The sequence below is a fragment of the Rattus norvegicus genome, chromosome 18 (genome assembly GCF_021556685.1).
Source record: "Rattus norvegicus strain SHRSP/BbbUtx chromosome 18, alternate assembly SHRSP_T2T, whole genome shotgun sequence".
Taxonomy (NCBI): domain Eukaryota; kingdom Metazoa; phylum Chordata; class Mammalia; order Rodentia; family Muridae; genus Rattus; species Rattus norvegicus.
In genome coordinates, this window is record NC_141551.1 from 29,620,062 (window position 1) to 29,644,747 (window position 24,686).

The 24,686-nt window shown below is 43.8% G+C and overlaps 6 protein-coding genes and 1 pseudogene across 6 annotated transcripts in view; all 7 read left to right on the forward strand.

Annotated features, from left to right (window-relative positions):
- The window catches only part of Pcdhga1 (protocadherin gamma subfamily A, 1), a 180,417-nt gene that overhangs the window by 16,298 nt on the left and 139,433 nt on the right, over positions 1-24,686 (forward strand). The gene's annotated exons all lie outside the window — the stretch shown is intronic.
- Positions 1-24,686, forward strand: part of Pcdhga2 (protocadherin gamma subfamily A, 2) — a 173,867-nt gene that overhangs the window by 9,748 nt on the left and 139,433 nt on the right. The window lies entirely within an intron of this gene.
- The window catches only part of Pcdhga3 (protocadherin gamma subfamily A, 3), a 168,673-nt gene that overhangs the window by 4,554 nt on the left and 139,433 nt on the right, over positions 1-24,686 (forward strand). The window lies entirely within an intron of this gene.
- Positions 1,373-4,323, forward strand: Pcdhgb1 (protocadherin gamma subfamily B, 1; annotated as a pseudogene).
- The window catches only part of Pcdhga4 (protocadherin gamma subfamily A, 4), a 157,625-nt gene continuing 139,433 nt past the window's right edge, over positions 6,495-24,686 (forward strand). Inside the window, exon 1 of the mRNA NM_001432426.1 lies at positions 6,495-9,078. Within this exon, the coding sequence (NP_001419355.1) occupies positions 6,661-9,078 (2,418 nt within the window). The 5' untranslated portion in view covers positions 6,495-6,660. The remainder of the gene's footprint in view (positions 9,079-24,686) is intronic.
- Pcdhgb2 (protocadherin gamma subfamily B, 2) overlaps positions 11,476-24,686 on the forward strand; it is a 152,644-nt gene continuing 139,433 nt past the window's right edge. Inside the window, exon 1 of the mRNA NM_001432487.1 lies at positions 11,476-14,042. Within this exon, the coding sequence (NP_001419416.1) occupies positions 11,631-14,042 (2,412 nt within the window). The 5' untranslated portion in view covers positions 11,476-11,630. The remainder of the gene's footprint in view (positions 14,043-24,686) is intronic.
- The window catches only part of Pcdhga5 (protocadherin gamma subfamily A, 5), a 148,112-nt gene continuing 139,433 nt past the window's right edge, over positions 16,008-24,686 (forward strand). Inside the window, exon 1 of the mRNA NM_001037137.1 lies at positions 16,008-18,599. Coding sequence (NP_001032214.1) covers positions 16,176-18,599 — 2,424 coding nt within the window. The 5' untranslated portion in view covers positions 16,008-16,175. The remainder of the gene's footprint in view (positions 18,600-24,686) is intronic.

Below are 24,686 nucleotides of genomic sequence, written 5' to 3' on the forward strand. Positions count from 1 at the left end.
TTTAAAATGAATATTTATCTGACTGTTGGAAGGTAGGAAGTCCAATAACATGACAATCTCATCTTCTTGGGGCTCTCTTCTTCGGGGCCAACACATGTCAGGAGGATGTCACATGACAAAAGCGAAGCAAGTGTGTCAGAGACTGCTATTTTTACAACAAAGCCACTTATATCATGATCCAGTAACCATCCATTGAGTCACTAATGGAGGAAAAGCCCTCCTGCCATAGTCATTTCCTTAAGAGCCTGCCTCCTGATACCGTTAGACGGTGGATTGGAAGATTAGGGTTCTAACACATTCAATTTAAGAGGCAGATTTAAGCCACACATTCCAGCTTGGTGACATACAAGAAATAAAGAGATTTGCCTATTTGAGTAACCCAACTCCAGGATTAAGTTCTAAAACAGAGTGTTTAGGTCCAGTGAGATGGCTAAGGGGGAAAGTTGCTTGCTGCCAAGGCTGACAGCCTGAGTTCCATCCCTGACATCTACATGATGGACAGAGAAAACCAACTCCAGTCTATTGTTCTCTGACCTTCACATGAGTGCACACACATTTATAGATACATCTAAACACACAAATACATAAGTGTAATAAAATATAAATAATAAAAGTGTTTAAAGACTGTCACTCTCATCAAGAGTTACTTGTGACCAATTATTTTATTAATAAATAGCATTAAACTAGTTGAAGTTAAGAATTTGTCTTATAGAGTTACATATTTGGAAAATTTTGTTTCATAAAAATAAATATGACTTACACAAGATTCACCATAATACAAGCCCAAATGCTACATTGGTACCTTTAATAAGTTATCAGACTACGGTGTGTTAACTGAAAATAGAATGTTTTAGGAAGAAGATCGATGCGTTAAAATATCTCTGCAGATGCCACTCCTCTTTTGTGTAGATTACCTTTGAAACGTTTTACCGAATTGATAAAATACACAGAAATTAAAACACTAAATAAAGAAGTTACTTCAATAAACTTGCAAAAATGTAAAGATCATAGCCCACTGAATCATAAGATTGAAACCCCACTCACTTATTGGGATATGACGGTCGGGCCTGAGTTTGTAAGTGCCATACAGAGAAGACATTGATGGCATTTTTTTCCAAAACTGGTAAAAGGGAAAACGCACGCCTTGTGAAATGGGAAGGATGCTGTATAATGATGAAAACATTCATGGAATGATAATAAACAAAGTGAAATATCTAAACCAAAGGGGCAAATGGTTGTTAACTAAAAGTCAAACCAAAAAGGTTTGATAGCTACATGATACGCAGTTTTACAAGACAACCATTAGGTGACGCTGTTGACCAAAGGGAAGAGCAGGGTTCTCCGTTCCGTAGGGTCCAGCGAGGGCTTGCTTGCTTTTTCCGGCACCTAGGAAAACATCCGTCCGGTTCCTGTGCCCTCTTCAAGCGCCTGACAAATCCTGCCCTAATCACAAACATCCAGGACTCTAGTTGTCTCTTTTAAATCCCGGAGAAACCTCAAAAAGAAGCCTCTGGCGAGCTCAGAACGGCAGAGCAACCCCAGCGGCTTTGGAACGATGGCCAACCAGGTAATGCTTCACTTCCTGATGCCTTTGTTTTGCGGCGCCTTCTCCCAGCCCATCCACTACTCCATTCCGGAGGAGTTAGCCAAGGGCTCTCTGGTGGGAAATCTCGCCAAGGATCTGGGACTCAGTATCCAAGGATTGCCAAGTCGAAAGCTGAGAGTGAGTGCGGAGGATTATTTCAGTGTTAGTGCAGTGAGTGGTGATTTGTTAGTGAGCGGCAGGATAGACAGAGAAAAGATTTGTGAGAGAAAATCTGAGTGTGCACTGGAATTTGAATCTGTTATTGAAAACCCGATGAACATTTTCCACATAACTGTTGCTATTCAAGACATCAACGATAATGCACCACATTTCTTTGGGAAAAGCATTGAACTGGAGATCTGTGAGTCAGCCTTAACAGGGGCAAAATTCCCTCTGGACTCTGCACGAGATGCTGATGTAGGAAGCAACTCACTGAAGATGTACACTATCAGCCCCAACCCACACTTCTCCTTGTCAACGAAGGAAAGTCCCGATGGAAGTTAATACCCAGAATTGTTGCTGGAAAAACCTCTAGACAGGGAGCACCAGAGCTCCCATCACTTAATACTGACCGCCATGGATGGTGGGGACCCACCCCTAAGCAGCACCACCCAGATCTGGATCAAAGTCACCGATGCCAACGATAATGCTCCAGTGTTCAGCCAGGACACTTACAAAGTTAGCCTTCGTGAAAACGTGCCGCCGGGAACCTTAGTGCTGCAGGTGACAGCCACGGATGAGGATGAGAGTATCCACGGAGAGATCACCTATGCCTTCCTTAATGTCCCAGCAAGTACGAACCACATCTTCAGCCTCAATCCAAACACTGGAGCTATCACAACTAACGGTACATTGGATTTTGAAGAAAAGAATAGATACGCATTGGGTGTAGAAGCCAAGGACGGAGGGGTGCACGCGGCTCACTGTAATGTTCAGATCGAGATTCTTGATGAGAATGACAATGCCCCAGAGGTGACATTTATGTCCTTTTCTAACCAAGTTCCAGAGGATTCAGTCCTTGGAACAGTAATAGCCCTCATTAAAGTTCGAGACAAAGATTCTGAACAAAATGGTCTGGTGGCCTGCCATATTCAGGAAGAACTTCCCTTCAAATTACAACCCACCTCCAAGAATTACTACAAGCTGGTGATTGACAAGGCCCTAAACCGGGAACAGACCCCAGAGTACAATGTCACTATCACAGCTACTGACAGTGGCAAGCCATCGCTTTCCTCCAAGACATGTGTTACTGTGTACATCACAGATATCAATGACAATGCACCGGTTTTCCACCAGGCCTCCTACTTGGTCCACGTGGCTGAGAACAACCCACCTGGAGCTTCTATTGCTCAAGTCAGCGCCTCCGACCCGGATTTGGGATCCAATGGTCTCATCTCCTACTCTATCATAGCCAGCGACCTAGAGCCGAGGGCGCTATCGTCCTTCGTGTCTGTGAACCAGGACAGTGGAGTGGTGTATGCGCAGCGCGCCTTCGACCACGAGCAGCTGCGCTCCTTCCAGCTGACACTGCAGGCGCGAGACCAGGGATCGCCCGCACTCACTGCCAACGTGAGCATGCGCGTGCTGGTGGGCGACCGCAATGACAACGCGCCACGCGTGCTGTATCCCACGCTCGAGCCCGACGGCTCTGCGCTCTTCGACATGGTGCCACGCGCTGCCGAGCCCGGATACTTGGTCACGAAGGTGGTGGCTGTGGACGCAGACTCAGGACACAATGCCTGGCTGTCTTACCACGTGTTGCAGGCCAGCGATCCCGGGCTCTTCAGCCTGGGGCTGCGCACAGGCGAGGTGCGCACAGCGCGTGCCCTGGGAGACAGGGACTCAGCGCGGCAGCGCCTTCTGGTCGCTGTGCGTGATGGTGGACAGCCACCCCTCTCGGCTACAGCCACGCTGCACCTGATCTTCGCTGACAGCCTGCAGGAGGTCCTGCCAGACCTCAGCGATGACTCTCTACCATCTGACCCCCAGAGTGAGCTTCAGTTTTATCTGGTGGTGGCCTTGGCCCTGATATCAGTACTCTTCCTCCTGGCGGTGATTCTAGCTATTGCCCTGCGTCTGAGACACTCCTCCAGATCAGTTTCCTGGAGCTGCTTTCAATCTGGTCTCAGCCCGAAGTCTCAGCCTGTGGTTCCTCCCAACTACAGCGAGGGGACATTGCCCTATTCTTATAATCTATGCGTTGCTTCACATTCTACGACTATGGCAGGGTTTAATTTTCACCACGTGGCACCAGCGCTTGCTCCCCCTCGGGACCTCCTGTGCGATGATCCTTCTGTGGTTGTATGTGGCAATAATGAAGAGCCCCAAATCTTGGACGACTCTTCTTTTCAGGTAAGTTTCTACAGAGCAACTTAAATACTATTTGCTGTATTAGCTTCTCGATCGTGCACAAATTTGGCAATTTTGGTCATTTTTTCATAGTTTGGGGGATATTTCGTGGAGAATTGCTGTGGATGCATAAAGCTTGGCTCTTGATTACTCAGTCATCTTGGAAATTCCTGATTGCCAGTTTCAGTCTTTACTGTTGGTGTTTCTGTGTGTCTAGCAAATCTTGCCAGAGACTACTTCCTGTAAATCAGCACTCAATAATATCAGTGTCCTTTCTAATTTGATTCGTGAAACTGCATTTTAAAATGATCTTTAACACTTTATAAGCATATTGATTTATTTATGCCTAAATTAAAATTTATGGTCAATTACCTTTTTTACTTGAACAACGCTTGTTTGCTTGTTTGTTTGTTTGTTTGTTTGTTTGGAGACACGGTCTCTCTGTGTAGCCCTGGCTGTCCTGGAATTCGATCTGTAGATCAGGTTAGCATCAAATTCACAGAGATTCACCTGCCTCTGCCTCCAAGTGCTGGGATTAAAGGTGCACGCCACTCTGCTTAACAATCTTTTATTGCCTCACATCCAGTTAACAAGTCCTTCCAAAAATTAGGCCTCTTAGCACTTATTTGTCTTACCACAAGTACCAAAGATTACCACATCTTATATTAGAATCTCTAAATCTGGGTCAATATCAATCTCACTTATGATTTCCCTCAAGTTTCTCTTCTTCATGTTTAGGGAGGTAAGGCACACATGTGCCATGGTGAGCATGTGGAGGTTAAAGGACAATGTGGGCATCAGCTTTCTACTGTCAAGCATGGAACCTCCACGACCAAGCTCCTCAGATTGTCAGGCTTGTCGAAAAAGCTTTTCCCAACTGAGCCATCTTGTCTACCTCTCCATGGGTCTTTGACAATTTCTCAACCATTTGTGTTTTGTGCTTTCTTGTTCATGATTGTGGTAAGGTCTGTAATGATCTTTCTACTTATGAGTCATTTTGTATCTCTCCCATTATTTTAGTAGAGATTTCTGTGAGTCAAATCTACAGCGTTTTGATATTTTTGTGCATATTCTCAGTTATTTTCAACACACAGCATTTTAATCCCCTGACTCCTGAGCACTTAACATATCTTTGAAGAACTGTGAAAAACACATCTAGCCTGCTTTCTCAAAGACTACAGTTTTAATTCTGCATAGGTAATAGGCTTTCATGATGCCTTAAAAGTTTAGTCATTTGTATGCTAACTGTTAACCGAGGAATAGTTTAAAGTATCTCAGATTACTCTCGAGCTGTGAACCATGTGATGGAGGTGATGCTTCCTTGGCTGTCAACATAGTTCCTTTTCCTGGCTGTTTCTGAAATCAATGGTAAAGTAATTTAATGCACTGGTTAAAAAAATAATAGAATTGATGTCGGTAAAATGAGACCACTGGGTGTGTGTCTTATATAAAAGAAACCCCTGACATAGCTCTGGCTGTCCTCAAACTCACAGAGATTCACCTGCCTCTGCCTCCTAAGTACTGAAATCAATGGTGTGTGGCGCCACACCTGGCCTGAAATATTCTAACAACCCTTCAGCTTAACTTTCTTGCCTTTATGCTATCATTTAATTTAGTATTTGTTTTCCTATTATTTGAATTTGATTTGCATTGGTAATTGACTCAATAAACATTGATACATGTTTTAGTCTATGAAAGTTGCTGTCGTAAAGACTGAGGACACATTCTGAATGTGACGGCAGTGACATGACGTATAACTTACAATGTCCTATGTACAAAGCTAGCTATTTTACTCCACACCTAGAACTTTCCTCTTATACTCATTTGCACAAGGGTAAGAGTATGTCTTGAGCAGCTGGCATCTTTCCTGCAATGGAACTGAACAGTTATCCAAGGTTTCCAAGGGCGAGCTCGGGAGGAAACTTGGTTCTGCAATAAATAGGTTGTAGCTAGAACTGCACCTCCAGGCTCCGTGGACCTCTGTCTCTCCACCCCTCCCTTTTCTTCACTCTTCATAGCTATTCCTGTTCCTAAGAGAAATGCCTATGACCCTCATCCAATACAAAGCACTGGAAATGATATCGGGAGATAAGCAATGCAATGAAAAGAGGTAGAAAACAATAGTTTCCACCATATTATTTCTCTGATAAATTGAAATAGTTTGATGTATGAGAGGCTTTGGATAATTCCAGGATTTTTGTTGCACATTAAACAACACACTTTTGACCTTTATCCTCCCTTAAAGAAGTGGGTTTAGGGGCTGGAGAAATGGTTCAGTGGTTAAGAGCACAGACTGCTCTTCCAGAGGTCCTGAGTTCAGTTCCCAGCACCCACATGGTGGCTCACAACCATCTGTAATGGGATCTGATGCCCTCTTCTGGTGTGTCTGAAGACAGCTACAATGTACTCATATAAATAAAAATTAATTTTTAAAAAAAAGTGGGTTTAGCATGTGGTGGTTTTTCAAAAATTTGTTGCAATAACAGTTTAGTACTCTGGGTGTCGCTGTTCACCACTCAGGGGTGAAAATCAGGTATTTAGTAAGACCAAGATTTCCGGAGCATAAAGGACTGGTTATGGTCTTAAAGAAAGCAGCAATCTGGACTCCTAGGAGCACCAAGGTCCAACAGTATAAGTACGTTATCTTGAAACCCAAAGATTGAGGGGCTCATCAGGCCTGCACAGAAACAACGCCCAAGCTCAGGACTCTCTGCGGCGAGACTGCAATGGCGGCTCCTTACGGATCATACCGCAGGGGACTAATCTGGATCTGCATTTACCTTGGATCCCTATGCTACATCCGCGCGGAACAGATCCGGTACTCTGTGCCAGAAGAGCTGGAAAAGGGCTCTGCTGTAGGTAATCTCGCCGCGGACCTGGGGTTGGAGCCTAAGAAACTGGGAGAACGCGGAGTCCGCATCGTCTCCAGAGGTAAGACCCAGCTCTTTGCTCTGAATCCGCGAAGCGGCAGTTTAGTGACTGCAGGGAGGATAGACAGGGAAGGGCTCTGTGACAGATCCCCAAAGTGTACCGCAAATCTGGAGATTCTCCTGGAGGATAAAGTGAGGATTCTAGCCGTAGAAGTGGAAATTATCGATGTTAATGATAATGCCCCCAGTTTTGGAGCACAGCAGAGGGAAATAAAAGTTGCTGAAAGTGAAATTCCTGGAACAAGATTTCCTCTTCCTGAAGCTTTTGATCCGGACATAGGGGTGAACGCCTTGCAGGGTTACCAGCTCAGCTCCACTGGTCATTTCTCCCTGGATGTGCAAAATGGACCGGATGGGATTAAATACCCAGAACTGGTGCTAGAAAAAGCCTTAGACCGCGAGGAGGAAGCCTTTCATTACCTGGTTCTCACCGCCTTCGACGGAGGCGACCCGGTTCGCTCTGGTACTGCCACAATTCAAATAACAGTCGTGGACACCAATGACAATGCTCCTGTATTCACTCAGCCAGAGTACCACATTAGTGTGAAGGAGAATTTGCCTGTAGGCACCCGGCTACTTACCGTAAAAGCCAGTGACCCGGATGAAGGAGCCAATGGAGAAGTGACATATTCTTTCCGGAATGTAAGAGACAAAATATCCCAGCTCTTCCAGCTGAATTCTCTGACTGGGGACATCACAATGGTGGGGGAGCTGGATTATGAGGACTCTGGATTCTATGATGTTGATGTAGAAGCCCACGATGGACCTGGTCTTCGAGCTAGAAGTAAGGTACTGGTGACAGTTCTGGATGTAAATGACAATGCTCCGGAGGTCACAGTCACCTCTCTCACCAGTTCTATCCAAGAAACTTCTCCCCCAGGCACAGTGATTGCTCTCTTCAATGTGCACGACAGTGACTCGGGAGAGAATGGCCTTGTCACTTGTTCTATTCCGGATAATCTTCCATTCAGGCTGGAAAAGACCTATGGAAACTATCATCAGTTGTTGATACACAGGACTCTGGACAGGGAAGAAGTCTCTGACTATAACATTACAATAACTGCCACCGACCAGGGAACTCCACCACTGTCTACAGAGACTTACATCTCATTGCAGGTGGTGGACATTAATGACAACCCGCCCACCTTCACCCATGCCTCCTATTCTGCCTACATTCCAGAAAACAACCCTAGAGGAGCTGCCATCTTATCCATAACAGCCCAGGACCCAGACAGTGGTGAGAATGCCCAGGTAATCTACTCCCTGTCAGAGGACACCATCCAGGGGGCACCCCTGTCCTCCTACATCTCCATCAACTCCAATACCGGTGTCCTTTATGCACTGCGTTCCTTTGATTATGAGCAGTTTCAAGACTTGAAGCTATTGGTGACAGCCAGGGACAGTGGGAACCCTCCACTCAGCAGCAACGCGTCCCTGAGCTTGTTTGTGCTGGACCAGAATGACAACACGCCTGAGATCCTGTACCCCACCGTCCCCACTGATGGTTCTACTGGCGTGGAGCTGACCCCTCGTTCTGCAGAACCTGGATACCTGGTGACCAAGGTGGTGGCAGTAGACAAAGACTCAGGACAGAATGCCTGGCTGTCCTACCGTCTGCTCAAAGCCAGCGAGCCAGGGCTCTTCTCGGTGGGGCTGCACACAGGTGAGGTACGCACAGCTCGGGCCCTACTGGACCGAGATGCTCTGAAGCAGAACCTGGTGGTGGCTGTGCAGGACCATGGCCAGCCCCCTCTCTCTGCCACAGTCACACTCACCATAGCCGTGTCAGACAACATCCCAGACATCCTGGCGGATTTGGGCAACATTAACCCTCACATTGACCAAGAGGATTCAGACATCACATTGTACCTGGTGGTAGCTGTGGCTGTGGTCTCTTGTGTCTTCTTAGCCTTTGTCATTGTGCTGCTGATACACAGGCTCCGTCGCTGGCACTCAACCCGCCTGCTTCAGGCTGCAGGTAACGGGTTGTCATCCATGCCGACATCGCATTTTGTGGGTGTGGATGGCGTACATGCCTTCCTACAGACCTATTCTCATGAGGTCTCCCTCACAGCAGACTCTGGGAAGAGTCACCTGATCTTCCCGCAGCCCAACTATGCAGATACGCTCATCAGCCAGGAGAGCTGTGCGAAAAGTGACCCTCTCCTGGTATCGCAAGACTTGCTTGAAATAAAAGGAGATTCCAGTCTTCAGGTGAGTGGCTCACCCCTATAATGGATCTTACCTCACTAAAACACAGACACGATGGTTTGTAAAACACCTCCAGTTGTATGTGTGTTGTATCAAAAATTTGCATTTCTTGATTAATAGTTCCTTGCTTTAAAAAGAATAATGATTAATGATAGTCACTATACAAAGTTATTCCCTGATTAATAACCTTATTTTCTTTTTTGTAATGATTGGAGTGGATTCCAGGCTGTGAGCATATTCGGCAAGGCTTCTTGTAATTGTACAATGAATTACACCTCAAAACCATGATTATTTTTTATTTAGCCTTCATATTTTTCATTTGGTAGTGATTTTGGTAAGAATTCCTTAATTTTAAACCATTCTCTTTTTAACTGTATATATTGGTGACATATACATTGATGACAGGCTAGAATTGACACGTGAATAGAAGGCAATTGCACAATTTTCCATTTCTATCACCTTTCTCATGGTGCTAATGGGGAATCTAGGCTGAATATTTTAAAACATTTTACTACAGTTTCACTTTCTCTCTCTCTCTCTGTGTGTGTGTGTGTGTGTGTGTGTGTGTGTGTGTGTGTGTGTGTGTGTGTATCTTGGAAGACAACCTTTGGGGAAACAGTTCTCTCTTTCCACTATGTGAATCCAAGAGATCAAATTCAGGAGGACAGGTGTAGTGGCCAATAGTTTTGGCCACTGAGCCATTTTACCAGTCCTAACCTGATTTTTTTAAGTTCCCTTTATTACATTAGACTTTTCTTTGCTTGGAGTTTACTTCTCCTTCCTTGAAAGGATTTTTTCCATTATAATAATGCAATGACAATTTATATGTAGTGAAAAATATTTAACCTCTAGCTATAACATTAACTTCTCTAGGAAATGGTATATTCCCAATAATTTTCTATGCAATGTCTGACTGTCCAGTTTAGACTGGCCTTTAACTTAGTATGTAGCCTATCCAAGAGGGCCTGCAGTTTGCAATTCTCTTTAAGTGCTAGAATTACAGGTGTGTGCCACTATGCCCAGCTCAAATAGTTTATCGTTGCTGATACAAAGTATACCAGAGTATCTGATACCTTTGTTACAACCTAGTTATTACCAAAAATTGCCTGTTTTATTTCATTCATATAAATAAGTGACAGTACTTTTCACGAGTTCTAAATTCCCCATTACGACATCACCATTGAGTCCCAGCAAAACAGAATTTGATTAAATCTCTCTGGTTTTCATCAGGTAGACCTCTTACAATGGTTGTCTGACTTGGACTCTGAACTGTTATTATTGTTAGAACTTCGTCAGTTGACCTCATTCCCATGTCAAAAGCCCTGCAAATTATTCTTGGAGGGTTTACCACTATGTGACCTGGGATGAGCCATAGGATCCTCTGACATAAAGCATTTCGTGTGTCAGGGATATGCCACACTTTATTTCCTAAGCTTTCACATAGTCCTAAGTGAGTGAATCCAGAATTAATGAAAATGTATACACAATGCATGGGGTTTCTGAAAGTGGGGATTGTATCAAGATGGTGGGATGTGGCTCAGTTGATTCTATGTAGCTTTGTATTAGTGTGAGGCTGTGTACAGTCCACAGAGAAAGTAGGAGTGAGAGACGTGATAACGGCTGATCAAGGAAAGAGGCAGTAAATGAATACTGGGAGAGTCTATCTGAGACATACTGTTCAAACACTGTGGTGATAAAATGTAACTCAGAGGTGTCCAGTTGACCTAAAATTTGGTAGAACACACTCAGATACAGGCATTAAGAATATATTCTGCTGGAGTAATATATGTCAATGATTTGAAGCACAGTAAACAATAACTTGCTATCAGAAGTTACTGTTTATTTATTAATACTGTTTATTTAAATAATAATTTACTAACACAAGACACTGTTTGTCCATATGGTAGACAACTACATGAGGAATAAATGCAGAGACTTGTGTACTGGTGTGAAATGAAATCTTTTAGTGAGAGTCCAGAGAAGGAGTGCACATGTGGGTGTATGGGCTGAGTGAAAGAAATGAGATGGAGAAGCTTATGGTGTAATGCTTTTGTTTGAGTACAAGGAGAGTCAGAAACAACATTTATTTAAATGTGGGCTGCACTACCCAAAACATACACAAGAAACCTAGAACTCATGGTAGGAACTTATTCCATTGGAGAGAAATGTGCTACATGATTCATAGGTGGTCATAAGGACCTATACCATATGTAACTTCGTAATTTGGAAAATTTTTCAATATGCTACCTTTTTAAAATAAATAAATCATTATAAATTTAAAAACAACAAGAACCACAAAAAAAAAAATTTCAAACCTTTGCTAGACTACGTTGCAATTTCTGAGAAGACCTCTGAGCGTCGCTGTAGGTCAAAAGAAGAGAGAGACCATTTTCCAAACGCGTAAGGAGCCTGGGAGAGTAACTTCCTGTACAAACCAACCATAGAGGAGACCCAGTGCACAACTAGATACAGCAAAGGTAAGAAGAAAAGTGGCCCTAGGCGGATTTGGCCACCCACACCAACAAAGGGGCACAGCGGCAGCGCGAGCCAAAAGAATGAGGCGGGGCTCTGGGAGCAGCCCGGCCTGGTGGCTGCAGGTACTGTCGCCCTTCCTGCTGCCTTTGTTCCACGGAGCTCTCCCGGATCAGATCCGTTACTCCATTCCCGAGGAGCTGGCCAAGAACTCGATGGTAGGAAACCTCGCCAAGGATCTTGGGCTCAGTGTCCAAAATCTGCCCACCCGGAAGCTAAGGGTCAGCGCAGAGAAGAATTATTTTACTGTAAATCCAGAGAGTGGGGACTTACTTGTGGGTGACAGAATAGACAGAGAGCAGGTTTGCGGGAAGCAGCCTCAGTGTGTTCTGGAGTTCGATATTGTCGCTGAGAAGCCATTAAATATTTTCCACGTAGCTGTAATTCTTGAGGATGTGAACGACAACGCTCCTCTATTCAAACAGAGTGAGGTTGATTTAAACATTGGAGAGTCCGCAAGACCAGGTAAAGCATTTCCATTGGACCCAGCCCTCGATTTAGATACTGGTTCTAATTCACTACAAAAATACTCTCTCACTGACAATGAATTCTTTGAAGTCACGGAGAAAGAGACCCCAGATGGACGTAAGTATCCTGAGTTGATTCTAAAACGTTTTCTGGACAGAGAAGAGCATAATTTTCACCGACTGATTCTCACAGCTGTTGATGGGGGGGATCCTCCCCGAAGTGGCACCACCCAGATCCGAATTCAAGTCACCGACATCAATGATAATCCGCCAGTGTTCACCCAGGATGTGTTCAAGGTCACCCTTCGGGAGGATGTGCCACCAGGCTTCTCCGTGCTTCAGGTGACAGCCACGGACCAGGATGAGGGCATCAACGCAGAAATCACCTACTCTTTTCACAATGTGGATGAACAAGTGGAACGTTTTTTCAACTTAGACAAGAGAACAGGAGAAATCACGACAAAGGATAATTTGGATTTTGAGACTGCTAAGAGTTACACCCTGAATGTAGAAGCGAAAGATCCTGGAGACCTGGCATCCCATTGCAGTATCCAAGTGGAAATTCTGGATGAGAATGATTGTGTACCAGAAATAATCGTGACTTCAGTATTTACCCCCCTACCGGAAGATTCTCCACTAGGAACAGTCATCGCTTTGATAAAAACCAGGGACAGAGACTCCGGAGAAAATGGAGACGTCTACTGTCACGTCTTGGGAAGTGAAGAGTTTGTATTGAAATCCTCTTCGAAGAATTATTACAAACTAGTGACAGACAGAACTCTAGACCGGGAGGCGATTCCCGAATACAACGTCACCATTGTAGCTACTGACAGGGGTAAGCCCCCACTCTCCTCTAAAGTAATCATCACTCTCCATATCTCAGATGTCAATGACAATGCACCGGTTTTCCACCAGGCCTCCTACTTGGTCCACGTGGCTGAGAACAACCCACCTGGAGCCTCCATTGCTCAAGTCAGTGCTTCTGATCCAGATTTGGGATCCAATGGCCTTGTGTCCTATTCCATCATAGCCAGCGACCTAGAGCCAAGGTCGTTGTCTTCTTTTGTGTCCATGAACCAGGACAGTGGAGTGGTGTATGCACAGCGCTCCTTCGACCACGAGCAGCTGCGCTCCTTTCAGCTGACACTGCAGGCGCGAGACCAGGGATCGCCCGCGCTCAGCGCCAACGTGAGCATGTGCGTGCTGGTGGGCGACCGCAATGACAACTCTCCACGCGTGTTGTATCCCACGCTCGAGCCCGACGGCTCTGCGCTCTTCGACATGGTGCCACGCGCTGCCGAACCCGGATACCTGGTCACCAAGGTGGTGGCTGTGGATGCCGACTCAGGACACAATGCCTGGCTGTCCTACCATGTGCTGCAGGCCAGCGATCCCGGGCTCTTCAGCCTGGGGCTGCGCACAGGCGAGGTGCGCACAGCGCGTGCCCTGGGAGACAGGGACTCAGCGCGGCAGCGCCTTCTGGTTGCTGTGCGTGATGGTGGACAGCCACCCCTCTCGGCTACAGCCACGCTGCACCTGATCTTCGCTGACAGCCTGCAGGAGGTCCTGCCAGACCTCAGCGATGACCCTCTACCATCTGACCCCCAGAGTGAGCTTCAGTTTTACCTGGTGGTGGCCTTGGCTCTGATATCAGTACTCTTCCTCCTGGCGGTGATTCTGGCTATTGCACTGCGTCTGAGACACTCCTCCAGATCAGCTGTCTGGGGCTGCTTTCAGCCTGGCCTCAGCTCTAACCCTGCGACTGGAGTTCTCCCCAATTTCAGTGAGGGGACTTTGCCTTATTCCTACAATATGTGTATTGCCTCCCAGTCAGCTAAGACCGAATTTAATTTTCTCAACGTGACTCCAGAAGTTGCTCCTCAGGATCTCCTCTGCGACAACAACTCTTGGGTACCAGTTACTCTTGGAGACACTGAGGTTCCGTTTGACTCGGATTCTATCTCAAAGGTGAGCTTTAATTTAATTTGGTTTTCTACTTGGGGTGTCAATGTTTCTTAATAAATCACTAAGTGGTTTTGGTGGTTTCCTTGCATATTTCATTGTCTTGCAAGTCAATCTTGAACAATGATCTGCCTTAAGTACGTTAACCTTATCCAACCATGTTCTAATGAAGGGTTTCTGTCTCAGGTTTGAGGTTTGCTTGCCCATAATTAAAGTGTGTTCACAGCATGCAATGCTTGCCTTTCTTCACCCTTACAATCCTCTCTAGCCCACAAAGCTCATTCCTGTTGGAAACTTAAGAGATTCTTTTCCTGTCAGGTCTCTAATACTCAAGTTTTTGATCTACTTCCTCTTAGATTCCATGATTCAGCGTAAACACGGTCCTCTTACCAGTTTGTGAAAATTGGCTAGGGAAGAAAGATCAGTCAAAGTTGTGGCTTGTAATCAACAAAGCATGATGGGGAGGGCGTTATTCGACGGACTTGTTGACAAACATGATGAGGTTCTTTCAAGCAAAATGTCTTGGGATTCCTAAAAGCTTTTTCTAATTTTGGTTTTCATTTTATGTGTATGGGTGTTTTGCCTACATGTATGTCTGTGAACATACCACAGGATGTACAGGGTGCCGGCGTCCTGGTACCCACAGAGGCTAGGAGGAGGCAGCTGGAACTGGAGGTGCAGTTGGTAGTGAGGTAGTATGTAGGTGCTGTGAGAATCAAACCCAGTTGCTCAGGAAGAGTAGCCATTGATCTAAACTGTGAGCCATCTTTCAAACAGCCCCCGGGTTTCTTTTTAAAGGATGAACAACATATGATGATGTCTGAGGTGTCTATTATGAAGTCAATTTTATCAATAAATTTATTAATAAAAATCATCCTCATGCATTTTAATAACTTGTTCTCAAGAAAAAGTACACATCAAGGAAAGTTTTGCAACCTATGCTTAGGTCAATTTCTACAAAAATATCTAAAATTTTATAGTTTGTATAAACTCATTTATTTGTGTATTTTCTTATTGATAGTACTAGGGATCAAATCCATGCTCTCATGCTTCCACAAGCACTCCACCTACTGAACTATATCCCAAGTCCTAGATTATAAAATGATAGATATCCAATTAAAATCTTTGTCTATTAATGAGTTATTAGGTAACTTTGCTTCTCTCAAAGGAGGAGCTTTCTGAACTGTGTTTTTCCTGCCATAACTTTTTTTTTAAATCTGGTGTCCTTCAAGGGTGATGACTGTCTCAAAACAAATAGACCACTCACTACTTGTCAACTAAACATTTATGATTTCGTCCGTGGGAGATAAATGAATCCCTTTCTCCTTCATTCACTATACTGGGTGCTACTAAGATCCCATCACAGTAAAATGTCTATACATATTTTGGATCATAATAGGAAGTCATAATAATACAGGTAGCCCAACTCAGACTTTCTGTCTGAGACAGGGAAGCTGCTTATATTGTATACCCTTAAACTGGAGGCCTGGAAACTTTCTAAAAGACTCACAAATCTACTGTCTATCTTTCTGCACTTGACAGCACATATGGGTCACTCTGCACAGATACACTGAGATCTGGGTTGGTTTCCTTGGCACACGAATGTACTATTAGGCAGATGTTTATAAACCTATCCTGGTTTTTAAAATGAAGTCCTGACACCAACAAGGGTAGGAATTTCAACTTCTTGGTTAAACACACTCGATGTGGATGAGACATAAAAGACTCGATGGTACATGAAATCAAACTTTTCTGGAGAAGTGAAAAAAACTATATTTATTTCATGGTGTGGGAGTCTTATTATCAGAATTAAAGTTAATTAAATATAAACACCGCTACACAACAATACAGCAATATTGTATGTTTATGCAAAAACCTTGGAAAAGAAAATAAACTAAGAGGGAATAAAAAATAGAATTGGTGTAGTAACTGGTTAGGACTCTAAGCGTCGCTGTTCACCAGACTGGGAAAGAAGCAGTCATAGGAGCGACCAGCTAGCTCCCAGCTTCCTCCGCACCAGAGACCAGACAAGCTCTTGGGGAAAGTCACCATCCTAAGTCCCGCTCTCCCCAGCTTTAGAAAAATAAGGAAAGAGCAGGCTGAACCAGGACTAAGAAGAAAGCGAAGAAAGAAAAGACAATGGCGGACCCACCGAGGCGCTTGATCTGCAACGACCTGCTGACGTTCTTCATGCTGCTAGGGACGCTGTGCGCGCCAGGAAATGGGCAGATCCGCTACTCTGTGCGGGAGGAGCTAGACAAAGGCTCCTTCGTGGGCAACATCTCCAAGGACCTGGGGCTGGAGCCCCGCGAGCTGGCGGAGCGCGGGGTCCGCATCATCTCCAGAGGTAGGTCGCAGCTTTTCTCTCTGAACCCGCGAGGCGGCAGCCTGGTCACCGCAGGAAGGATAGACCGGGAGGAGCTGTGCGCTCAGAGCGCGCCCTGTCTCATCAGCTTTAACATCTTGGTTGAGAATAAAATGAAAATTTATGAAGTAGAAGTAGAAGTCCTTGATATTAATGATAACTTCCCCCGGTTCCGCGATGAGGAGTTAAAAGTAAAGGTAAATGAAAACGCAGCTGCTGGAACACGTTTGGTGCTCCCCTTCGCGAGAGATGGGGATGTGGGTGTGAATTCCCTCCAGGGTTACCAGCTCAGCGCCAACCCGCACTTCTCACTGGACGTAAAGAGTGGATCTGACGGGCAAAAACACCCAGAGTTGGTGTTGGAACAGCCCCTGGACCGTGAGAAGGAGTCTGCTCTCGACCTGGTCCTCACAGCTTTGGACGGCGGAAACCCAGTACATTCTAGCACTGTCCATATCAGCGTGACCGTCCTCGACGCAAATGACAACGCACCCCTGTTCACGCAAAGCGAATACAGAGTGAATGTTCCGGAAAACACACCTGTGGGCACTAGACTCCTCATACTCACCGCCACAGATGCAGACGAGGGAATCAATGCGAAGTTGACCTTCTCTTTCCGCAACGAAGAAGATAAAATTTCTGAAACTTTCCAACTCGATTCTAATCTGGGTGAGATCTCAACTATTCAATCCTTGGACTATGAAGAATCCAGTTTCTATCTCATGGAAGTGGTAGCCCAGGACGGCGGCGCTCTTCTTGCCAGCGCTAAGGTGTTGGTCACAGTCCAGGACGTGAATGACAATGCTCCAGAAGTGATACTCACCTCCCTCACCAGTTCCGTTTCCGAAGACTGTCTACCCGGAACCATAATTGCACTTTTCAGCGTACATGATGCTGATTCCGGGGAGAATGGAGAGGTTTCATGTTCTATTCCCAAGAACCTTCCCTTCAAACTGGAAAAGTCAGTAAATAATTACTACCACCTACTAACAACAAGCGCACTGGATAGAGAGGAGACTTCGGATTATAATATCACAGTGACCGTCGTTGATCGCGGGACTCCTCCCCTGTCTACAGAAAACCACATCTCTCTGAAAGTAGCCGACATAAATGACAACCCACCCACCTTCTCTCGTCCCTCCTATTCCACTTCCATCTCAGAAAATAACCCCAGAGGTGTCTCCATTTTTTCGGTAAATGCCTATGATGCTGACAGCGGTGATAATGCCCGGATCACTTACTCCCTGGCTGAATATACATTTCAAGAAGTGCCCGTGTCCTCCTACGTCTCCATTAACTCTGACACTGGAGTCCTGTATGCACTACAGTCCTTTGACTATGAGCACTTGAGAGACCTGCAGCTCCTGGTGACAGCTAAGGACAGTGGGAACCCTCCACTCAGTAGCAATGCCTCCCTGAGCTTGTTTGTGCTGGACCAGAATGACAACACGCCTGAGATCCTGTACCCAGCTATTCCTACTGATGGCTCCACGGGTGTGGAACTGGCACCCCGCTCTGCAGAGCCTGGATACCTGGTAACCAAAGTTGTGGCAGTGGACAAAGATTCGGGACAGAACGCCTGGTTATCCTACCGCCTGCTCAAGGCCAGTGAACCAGGGCTCTTCTCAATAGGGCTTCACACGGGTGAGGTGTGCACAGCAAGGGCTCTATTGGATAGAGACGTACCCAAGCAGAGCCTGGTAGTGGCTGTCCAGGACCATGGCCAGCCCCCTCTCTCAGCCACTGTCACACTCACTATCGCTGTAGGGGACAGCATCCCGGATGTACTGACTGACTTAGGCAACCACAACACACCAGCAGAGCCCCAGGATTCAGACCTCACACTCTACCTAGTGGTATCGGTGGCAGTGGTCTCCTGTGTCTTTCTGGGATTTGTTACCGTGCTGTTGGCCCTCAGGCTGAGGCACTGGCACATGTCACGCCTGCTTCAGACTTCCACGGGCAGATTGGCCAGCATGCCCGCCTCCCATTTTGTGGGCATGGATGGGGTACAGGCTTACCTGCAGACCTATTCCCATGAAATCTCTCTCACTACAGACTCCAAAAAAAGCCACCTGATCTTCCCCCAGCCCAATTATGCTGACAGACTCATTAGTGAAGAGAGCTGTGAAAAGAGTGAGCCTCTTCTGATACCTGATAATATACACACAAGCAAGGAAGAGCCCGGAGCTGCTCAGGTTAGTTTTCTCTTTCGCTAAGAACTGGATTTCTTCATTTATTTTCTCACTCATTTTTCTTGTAGAGCCAAAATCAGATAGTTATATAGTGGCTCATCATTTGTTGTACTGGAGTTTAACTCTATTTTTTTCAGTAGTAGATACTTTCTCAAATTATATTTGAACTGAATATCTATTCTCTATGTGTTGATATTTTAGGAAATCTGACAGTAGACTTACCTTAAAAGAAAGTAATAAACATAATCATTTTCCTTTTAAAAAATTGCTAGTTTAAAGATAGATATTCTGTTACTAGAAGAGCTGTATTAATTCAAATCAACATATGTATTGTTCCTTTTGAGATATCTGTCTGCATATTATTAGTGGACATGTTTCGTAGGTGTGGTGGTTTGAATGAAAATGGCTCTTATAGGCTCACTTATATGAGTGTTTAGTTACCAGGGAGTGGAATTGTTTGAGAAGGATTAGGTGTGGCTTTTTGGAGTAGGTGTGTCACTGGGGGAGGGCTTTAAGATTTCAAAAGTCTACACCAGCCCCAGTCAGAGCCCCTCTCTCTCTCTCTCTCTCTCTCTCTCTCTCTCTCTCTCTCTCTCTCTTCCCCCCCCCAATTAAATGTTTTCTTTTAGCCAGTCAACGGTGACACATGCCTTTGACCCCAGTACCTGAGAGGCCAAGGCAAGTGAATTTCCCAGTTTGAGTGAATTTCCCAGTTTGAGACCTGCCTGATCTTCTTAGTGAGTTCCAGGATAACCAGGGATACAGAGAGAAACCCTGTCTGGAAACAAATGCTTTCTTTTATGAATTGCCTTGGCATAGTATCTTTTCACAGCAATATAACAACAGTAACCAAGAAAAAAAACAGTAATAGCAGATGATATTGTGTATACTTCTTATTTTAGTAGATAGATAGATATGTATAGATATATATAGATATAGATATTGATAACAATTTTTTCAATACTTTTCAAATCAATAGACAATAAGGAAAACTTTTGCTCGATTTCTATCAGAAATGTAGATTAGATTTATATTGATGGCAAAATCACAAAAATTCTAAAATCAAAAAGTCTTGGGTTAACCCATGTAATTATTGCATATGTGTCTTCATTGGGAAAGAAATCAGTGAGAAGTAACCTGAGAATTCTATTTTATTCTGTGATATATGTTAAAGTCTCCAAAGAGTTGTATTGCTGTGTTCAACCAGATCGAATGTGTCATGCCGCCGGCATCTGCTGGTTTCTGCCTCTTCACGTATCAAAATCAGCATCTCGGGGTTGGGGATTTAGCTCAGTGGTAGAGCACTTGCCAAGCAAGCGCAAGGCCCTGGGTTCGGTCCCCAGCTCCGAAAAAAAGAAAAAATCAGCATCTCTCAGAATGTTTACATTCTCCCATATGCAAATGCAAATCTGTTCTGTTACAAGAGCATAAGATTTGTGTTTAAGAAAATCAGCTTGACTTAAGAGAGATTTACCTTTTAAAATCCATGTCTTAGGGGTGAGCTTATTTTAGGCTAATAAATTTTTCTTAATGAAATGTTTATTTTTGGATCTCAAAACTCATGAGCATGGATCCTAAGGAAACAACTACTCAGTTTATTTCCTGCACCTTTTTATATGCACTTTGCTAACTGACTTTCAATTAGAAATAAATGATAGAAAATAAAATAGAAATTAGTAGTGGGGTTACAGGTTGTTATTTTAGACACTTAAAAACCCAGGAACACTTGATTTTATTTTCTAAACATTTAAAGGACAACCATACTATATACATATGTACATTATTCTGATAACAGTATGTATAGCAGACATAACATTACGATACAGCAGGTAACAGTATAAACAACAAACTTGCCAAAGAACTAGTGAACTCACACTAAAAAGAGAGTCTATGCAAGCAGAGGTGTTCACGTCATTCACCTCTTCACAGAAATATGCCATTTCAGAGTGTGTGTGTGTGTGTGTGTGTGTGTGTGTGTGTGTGTCTGTCCGTCCGTCTGTCCATCCATCTGTCTGCCTGTGTCTGCCTGCCTATGTGTATGCAAGTGCTTATGTAGGTCAGGGACAACTTCAGATGTTGTTTCTCAGGCGCCAAGCACCCTATTATTAAGACAGAATCTCTCATTGACCCAAACCTCAGCAGATAGGCTAGGCTGGCTGGAAGTGAGCCCCAGAGAGCTTCTGTCTCTGCCTCCCCAATACTAGAATTACAAGCACTTGCCACCATGACAGTTTCTTTTTAAACCACAGGGTATAAGGAGCAAACTCATATCCTCAACCTTGCAAGGCAAACCCTTCATTGACAGAGTTATCTCCCCATCTCCTTTTCCATTATTTGTAATGAAAAATTTTATGTTTAGTTATGTATACTGAGACAGGCTTTCTACAATGATGAAACATCCTTTAACTATCTATAAACAACTAATAGACTTCACTGTGAGTATAGGGACCATAGGTACATTCTATTCTTTTACATAGTAGTTGTAAGTGTGCTCTGAAAAGGTACCTTTCCTATAAAAAGGCGGTGCTCTTAATAGTGGGAAGGCACTTTGCTTGCATATGTTTTTAAAGTCTTGTTTCAATGTGTTCTTCTTAACATTTGGGTAAAGTACAGGTGCTCAGTCAGTACAGTGACTGTCATGTAAACACACTGACACTTGACAGACGGCTCATCCGTTCAGAGCACTTGTTCTTGCAAATGACCACAGTTGGGTCCCCAAATCCTGTATGTCAGCTCACAGCTGTCTGTAAGTCCAGTTTCAAAGGATCTGGCGCCCTCCTCTGTCCTCCATGGATTTCAAATACATGCATGTGGTGCACATCCAAGGAGACAATACTCCTATATGCATAAAATAAAGATAGGTTTTAGAAGACCCATCCCCAGAACAAACAAAAAGATGAATATTTGTCCCTAACCCCAAGACTAGAAAAGATGAGAGTGATGGAAACAAGAAGGTCCTTAGAACTTGCTGTCCAGTCAGATGGGCCAGCCAGTGAGCTCTTGGTTCTATTACAGACCCTGTCTAAAAACGTAAGAAAGCACTAGAAGAAGATGTCTGACATCCCCCTCTAGCCTATGCACAGCACACTGAAATTATAATGGTAATAATAATGCCAGTGAATGACTGTCTAGAATCCTGGGCATAATGAACAGTTTAAGATGCTTTAACACTTGGTGTCATAAAGTGAGGTCATGCTGCTGTTCACCTGACACACTTTAGGATAACAACGTATTATATAAGTTAAAGGTGCTTTTCTTTATGTAGGTTTTCTAGTTTGGCAGTGTAATTAAAACTATAAGGCACAATGTTAGGCAGTGTGGTCAGTGCGGCATCCCTTTAATCCCAGCACTTGGGAGGCAGAGGCAGGCAGATCTCTAAGTTCAGAGCCAGCCTGGACAGTCAGTATTACGTGAGAGACATTGTCCCTATCCCCCAAAATATGTTTAAATGATTATACGGTAAACTGGGAACAAAGGAAGAATCATTAATATCTTTCTTTCATATATATGGTTTTAAAGATTCATATCTCACCTCTCAAATTCAAATAACTTACCATTGTTGTTCTACTTGGGAAAAAACAATACAATTGAGGACAGCTGTAATGTGGTAATAAACAATACTGTTTGTGAATTGTTTTATTGCATAAGAATTTCATACACGAATATGAGTTTTTATCAATTCCCATTCTTCCCCTTCTAATCCCTCTCCTTATCCCCTCACTTTTTCCATACAACTTTATGTGATTTAAAAAAATAGCCCCACTGAATCCACTTAGTATTAACTGTAATGCACACAGATACAGAGTAATCTACTGGGGAACAGGTAGCCTCCTTGAGCCCACATCCCTGAAGAAAACCTCCTCTTTCCTCTATTAGCTCCTCAGATAAGGATGAGATTTCTTGAGTTCCTCTTTATCCACAATAGCATTTTGTTGACTTGATCTTGTGCAAGTCTCGGGCATGCAGTCTTAGCTGCTGTGAGTGGACATTATCGTGTCCAGCAAATACTTATTTGTTACAGATGTTGCTCTCTCTGATGATTACAACCCTTCTCTAACCTTTAATGAGCATTGGAGTGGAGTGAAGGTTCTGGTGTAGAAGTTCCACTTGTAGCTGAACATACAACTGTCTCTTATTCCTTGCATGTTGGCCACTTACGGCTTTCTGTGTTATTCACTGTCTACTCCAAAAAGCAGCTTCTCTAATGAAGAATGAAAGATGCAGTGGTAGATAGATAGATAGATAGATAGATAGATAGATAGATAGATAGATAGATAGATAGATGGAAGTTTATCACCATGTCTTTATCAGTACTATATGTTCCAACTATATTAGCAGAATTATATTACTAATGCCAATGACTTTAGGCAGTCATGGAGTTTTGGCTCAGTTAATGGTACCAGAAAGAGCTCTGTTTTGTGGGCAGGCTTTAAATCCAAGCAGGAAGTGACTGGTTACTCCTGTAACATTCACACCACTATTGCAACAGTTATCATATCTTATCAGACCAGTTGTTATTGTGGCTCACAAGGCTCACAGCTGTTGAAGGTCAGTTGATGACTTTTCTCCCTTGCTAGAACCTTCTAGAACTTCCACCTTACAACTACCCAGTAAGGATGAAACATCCAGGTAGTTACCAGCTTGATTTTGCCATGTCTTGTGACTAAAGTGGATGGTATCTTCAGAAGTATGGTATTTCCCTAAAGTTATGGTGAATTCATTTTTAAATCATACTTACAGAGACTCTCTTGCTTCTTACTATACAATTTTATGAAAACTATCAAGCTGTTTTTGGTTACTTATTGGGAGGAAGATGAGAGTGAAAAAGATAATATGATGATAAGAAGTTCTAGTCCAACTTGAGCCTATATCAAGTTCTAGTTCCAGAATAGCCTGAACTATATAAGAAGACTCATTCTCATTCTCCATCTCTATCTCTATTGTCTCTCTCTTCTCTCTTATCTCTCCTCTCTCTGTGTGTGTGTGTGTGTGTGTGTGTGTGTGTTTTAAAATGAAGCAATAAAAAACAAAGAACAATGAGCTTTACAACTTTTATAAGTTGAAGGGGAACAAAATGAAATTTTATAGTACCCACCAAACTTGTATTTCAAGAATATTTGTGGTATTTCTTCTGCAATCACCAGCAGTTTCTTTCATTTGCATAATTTTCAAATATACATATATGTGTATATATATATGTGTATGTTTATATATTCATATCTACTAAGGTAAACAGGGAAGGTACCATTATTACCATTTTATGAACATAGACGTGGAAGCTGTTACTATGCCAATAAAATTATTACAATAAGGTAACCTATTTGAGAAGTGATAAAGCACTTAATTTGGAGGGATATAAAATTCCAATGTGAATAAATGGCAGCCATACTGCATAGGAAGTGTTAAAATGTTGACAAGGCGGGTTGGGGATTTAGCTCAGCGGTAGAGTGCTTGCCTAGCAAGTGCAAGGCCCTGGGTTCGATCCCCAGCTCCGAAAAAAAAAAAAAAGAAAAAAAATGTTGACAAGGCAAAGTAGGCTTTCATCATAAATACACAGTAAAATATTATTCTTTGGGGTTGGGGATTTAGCTCAGCGGTAGAGCACTTGCCTAGCGAGCACAAGGCCCTGGGTTCGGTCCCCAGCTCCGAAGAAAAAAGAAAAAAAAGGAAAAAAAATATTATTCTTTACTTGGGGCCATTAATGGCACTGCTGCAACTTCTCTAAGTGCAGAGTGCCTTTGTTAGCTAATTATGAGCAAAGTTTTGATTCATGAAGCTACAGTGGAATTATCTAAGAACCCTATATTTGTCTGTCCCCACAAAGAACCTTCCACTAGGAAAAAGCAAGAACACCAAACCTCCAGAATCTCCAAATAGGGCATGGGAAACCTAGCCAGGCTACAGCCTATCACATTTCTCCTCCACGGTATGCTTTCTGCCTGATGTTCTTGGAGATCTGCTAATTTATTATGGAAGAGCCAGCCATAGGATCACTTCTGAAGAATCTTACTGACAGCACCCACACCACCACAGTACCAAGATCCACGCGTAGGCCTGGGGGATTTAACAAAAGACACAGCTCATTCATGC